The sequence below is a fragment of the Daktulosphaira vitifoliae genome, unplaced genomic scaffold (assembly GCF_025091365.1).
Source record: "Daktulosphaira vitifoliae isolate Bord-2020 unplaced genomic scaffold, ASM2509136v1 Scaffold_3, whole genome shotgun sequence".
Taxonomy (NCBI): domain Eukaryota; kingdom Metazoa; phylum Arthropoda; class Insecta; order Hemiptera; family Phylloxeridae; genus Daktulosphaira; species Daktulosphaira vitifoliae.
In genome coordinates this window covers 1,504,396-1,509,197 of record NW_026099574.1, presented here as the reverse complement: position 1 = coordinate 1,509,197, position 4,802 = coordinate 1,504,396, and the positions used below count along the sequence as shown (strand labels likewise).

At 30.8% G+C, this 4,802-nt stretch overlaps 1 protein-coding gene across 1 annotated transcript; it reads right to left on the bottom strand.

Annotated features, from left to right (window-relative positions):
• Nucleotides 1-209: 209 nt before the first annotated feature.
• On the bottom strand, nt 210-4,319 carry LOC126903110 (MAP kinase-interacting serine/threonine-protein kinase 1). Its single transcript, XM_050681102.1, has 5 exons — nt 3,466-4,319; nt 3,292-3,402; nt 1,960-2,316; nt 1,524-1,879; nt 210-1,448 (listed from the first exon to the last, which is right to left on the bottom strand). Exons 1-5 carry the CDS (start codon nt 3,515-3,517, stop codon nt 981-983), a joined length of 1,344 nt encoding a protein of 447 aa, XP_050537059.1. The 5' UTR covers nt 3,518-4,319; the 3' UTR covers nt 210-980.
• Between the last annotated feature and the right edge of the window lie 483 nt (nt 4,320-4,802).

The following is a 4,802-nucleotide window of genomic DNA, read 5'->3' as shown; positions in this document are numbered from 1 at the left end:
TGGTTCTCTTAAAAAAAAAAATTTAATAATTAAAATTAATTAGACCGGGTTGTTGGATTTCAACACAATTGATATAAGTTTTGTTTATAAAAACCATAATGTTTTGTATAAATTGAATTTACTCCCAATAGAAATGGCTGAAATATACATTCATTATAATTACATTCTAATTTCACTATTGGTGTATTTCAAATAATTAACATCATTGATTAATTTAAGTCAAGTTTTTTTCAAAAATATTTATTATTCAATACATATTAAAAAAAACAAAATGTAATTTCTCAATAACAATAGTTGTAACGTGCATTGCTTGTATAAATACTTTTATTTATAAAACATTTCATATTATTTTATATAAAATACACAGGTTTGTAACTTAAATTATATTCAAGACAGCCTTTTTTTATCCATACCATATATAACATTAAAAATGGCACCTAATGACCTAATATACTATGACAATAGTTTTGGTTTAATTACAATTAATGTTTGAAGCTACTATGATTAGACCTATGTCTCATCATGAAGGTACCTTGTTGGGTTTATAAAAAATTTTAATAAATAAAAAAATACATTTTAACAAAACTTGATTCTTAACCATACCCAAAAAGCCTACAAGTTAAATAATGGCACCATTATGTAACATATTATAATGTTGCCAAAACATTGGAATTATCACAAATTTTTATTACAATTTTTGAAGACTGAGCTTTTTCAAAGTACAAAAATATGTCTGTATTAAATTAATTATTAACATTTTATAATTTAATATATATAACTTAACAGTTATTCTTTTATAACATTTATTGCAAAAATTTTGGAGTCTAAAAAAAAATATTTAGAACTATGTAGTTAAAAACAAAAAAAAAATTGTCAAAATTGATATATTATTGATTGGTAGTATTTTTGTAACTTTTGTTTGATAACAATTTTAATAAATATAAAAAATGGAGGTTTTATAGTTTGGGTCAATTAATAATCTAGCCGCTAGGAGATGCGATAATTGGCAACGGAACTGGTGGCCGAGTTGTAGGAGTTTCATTAGAACATTGTGGCTTTCCAAGTGATCTACGCTGAACTATCATGGAATGCGAAGGTGGTGAGAGTCTTTTAACTTCATGAGATTTATCTGGTGATGAAAACAAACTAAAGTGTTGCAGAAAAACTCTGTTGGCCGACATAGCAGACTCAGCAAATGACGATAAAGCACGTGCACTGTTATTACGTCTAATAACACCAGGTGTGCTAAGTTCACGATCTTTTTTAGGTTTTTCTTGTTGAGGTCTATTTACCCAAGGATGATTCAACACTTCAGCAGCACTTGGCCGAGCACTAGCCTCTTTAACAAGTAATTTACTGATTAAATCTTTAGCTTCAAAAGAAATATCTGCCCATTCACGGTCGGGAAATTCATATCGGCCTTCATGAATACTAATAAACAATAAGCCCTACCAAAATCACATTCACATTTAATTTACATGGTTAACAAACTTTTATGGTTCATAATTAAAGATTTTACATACTTGACATTCTGGACATGCATTTCCAGATTCCCATCCACAATTTGAACCACAATTGCCATAAAATGGTGGATAACCACAGAGTAATATATACATAACTACTCCAAGAGACCATAAATCACAACGTTTATCATAATAATGATAGTTTGAATCTGGACTTCCAACAAAAGCATCCACCACTTCTGGGGCCATGAAATCAGCACTTCCAACTGGTGTTAATAGCTGAGGTGTTGCACTACCATCAACTGGATTCAATTTAATACCAGATCCAAGGTCAAAATCACATAATTTTACAGGTGTTAATTCAATAGGATCAACACATAAGATGTTTTCTGGTTTTAAATCACGATGGGCAACTCCTAAAAAAACAAATAGTTTATTAATTTTTAATACAAATTTTTTTTTTCTTTTAAGTAATAGTTTTTTAATTAATAGTTACCTTTTTGATGAAGAAAGTTCAAAGCGCTGGCCAAATCTTTGACAATCAAACTAGCTTCACGTTCAGTGAATCGCCTACGTTGTTGAATCCTATCCAAGAGTTGACCACCCCTTACTTTTTCAAATACCATGTAAAACTTATCATCAGCTTCAAAAAATTCAAGCATCTGAATTATGTTTGGATGACCTTGACAATGATAGAAAGTTTCAACTTCACGAAATACACGAGCCCTTGCATGTTCAGCTATTTTATCAATTACTTTCACAGCAAACTCTAGTCCAGTCAACACACTTACACATGTTTGAACAGATGCATAAGCTCCTTGACCTAAGACCTCTCCAGTTAATCTGTATGCATCTAAAAAAAGAAAACAATCATATTTAAAATTAAATAAAACAATAAACTTAATAATAGTTTTACTATTATCTATTACTAACGCCTCAATCATCGGGGTGTTACATGGTTCAAAATAAAAAAAATAACAATATTTAAATTATTATGGAAAATGTAACAAATAAAAATTATAACATCAAAAAATTAAATTAAATTAAATTTCTACATAATACAGAAATGTCTCAAAAAACATAATCCTACATAATTTTAATAAGCATTTTTTTTTTCCTGAAAGATTTAATTTTTGACAAGGAACCTTTTTACATGTTACCACCAAAATTATCTAACAGAGAAAATTGATTCTAACTTGATATTTTACTTATTTTAAAAACGCATTATATTATTAGAATATTGAAATTCAAATGAATGCAGTTTTAAAAATAGTACATAATTTTAAATACATTTTAAGTAATACAAATTTCAAATGAACTAAAATATATGGTTGTTTTACTTGAATTTTAAGTTATACAAATTTTCAATTTAATAAAAAAATGTTATAATTTATTCTTTGATTAATTAAATATCTTTCAGAATAAATCACTCAAATTAAAAAAAAAAAGATAAACTTTACCCTCATTTGATATATACATATAATTTTTAATAAAATATAACTCATCTAGTATAGGTTTTTAAAAAATTTAATTTAACGATCAAAATTTGGTTTGATTTTCAAATTAAGAGATCACATTTTTTAAAGAAAGATTCAAATTTGAAACAAAAATTCTGATTAAATAACTAACACTTCTTTACCTATCCATTGGAAATCAATGTACTTGAGATATGCCAACCATGTTGGATTAAAAATATTTTTATAGGTTAGATATGCTACTTTAAAACAAAAGTTGGCAAATACTCAAATTTAAAACAATGGTCATACAGGAATTTAAGCTATCAATGTACTTCTATTATATTTATAGATATCGATACTAAACACTATACCTTGGAAACATGAGGTGACCAAACTATTGGTAGTTTTCTTTTTCTTTCTTTTATTTCGAGCTTCTTCTTTACGTAGAGACAGAGACTCGGATTTAGTCTGGACCGGGTCATCTGTTGAAAAGTAACATAAGTGACCTATGATTAAATTTACGAGAAAAGATTGATTATACTCACTTTGGGTACTTTCAGTCTGCCCGGGCGTTTCTTCGATGATACTCTCAACCATTTTCGATGAGCGAATCGTTATAAATTAAAAATTTAACAAAAGGTAATAATAAATATACAATATTCAATACTCTAATGAGGTAGTTGACGGCTCTCGGACGACGTAGAAAACTTTTTTATAATTGCTAACTAAAATATTCTATCGATATCATACAAAATTATTTTAATATCACAGCATTTGAATCCGCCGACGAATAATGCAAGTGTTGCGTAGTTCGCCTTTTGACTAAATTGAACGGATTTTTTTGGTATAATTATTTTATCGGCACCGGGTTTTCTCGGCCGACAATATTTATTCTCGGATATGAGATAACGTCAGCGGCGTCGGTGGGATTGAGTGTATCAGGTACACCAACCAGCTGGTCCGATAATAATTTCAAAAAAATGTGTTTTTACAATCTATGTGGGACGACAATGATTTGCGTCACAAAATTGTTGTCCCGGAGAGCGGCGTTGATGTTTACTCGGATGTTTCGGAGCTGACCGACACTCGATGTTATTATTCGCTTAGCCGGACGACGTGTAATTTATGATCGTACACTGTTCTCAACGCAATAACGTCGCGCACACAAACCAACGACATGTACGATAAAAATATGACAACGTCTCACGCACAAAAACCTAATACAGCAACGGTTATTATAATTCTATGCAACGACGACTACGGACCGGCTGCTGTTCCTTTCCTCTCTCGTACACAAAGCAACTGCCAGAACTGGCATCGGTTGTGCTGTGGATGGTATGGCTCACGTCGTATGTGCCTTCTAGCTCTTCTCGCACGACACTACCAGGCCGGCTGGCGCTCGCTTCTAGTTTTATACAAACCACTTCCCTCTGCCGCATATCGTCCCCACCAAACTGCTCGTTCGGCCACGTCAAAACGACAATAACAACAACACACCTCTCCGCACTACTACGTTACCATTCGCACACACTAAACAGACTTCAAAAACAATATTACATTGTTACAATACATTCTACATCCATGTTGGTGTTATTTTCGTCGGCAATTTTTGATGGGTCAAACGTTTTTTTTTTTTTTTTTGTGTAAACTTCCATTTTTTGGCGAATACCGAATGCATGCATTCATAATTGGATAGCTAACAGGAAGGAAAGAGCAACTCATCTCCTCTCTCTATTTTTTTCTACCGTATCTAATTTCGACGGCTACCTATTACGTCAATGGAATTAAAAAACGTGGTTTCTTAAATTACTATGCGAAAAAGTACTAATTTGTCACAGCTGCAATGATTTTATAAATTTTTGGTCAATCAAAATTATTTTGA

Bases quoted from the DNA above. Each gene is read 5' to 3' on its own strand.
- LOC126903110 (XM_050681102.1), bottom strand. From the start codon at position 3,517: ATGGTTGAGAGTATCATCGAAGAAACGCCCGGGCAGACTGAAAGTACC. The intron at 2,317-3,291 runs GTATAGTGTTTA...TTCTTTTTTTAG, and splicing joins GGTCACCTCATGTTTCCAAG to ATGCATACAGATTAACTGGA. The intron at 1,880-1,959 runs GTAACTATTAAT...TTGTTTTTTTAG, and splicing joins GAACTTTCTTCATCAAAAAG to GAGTTGCCCATCGTGATTTA.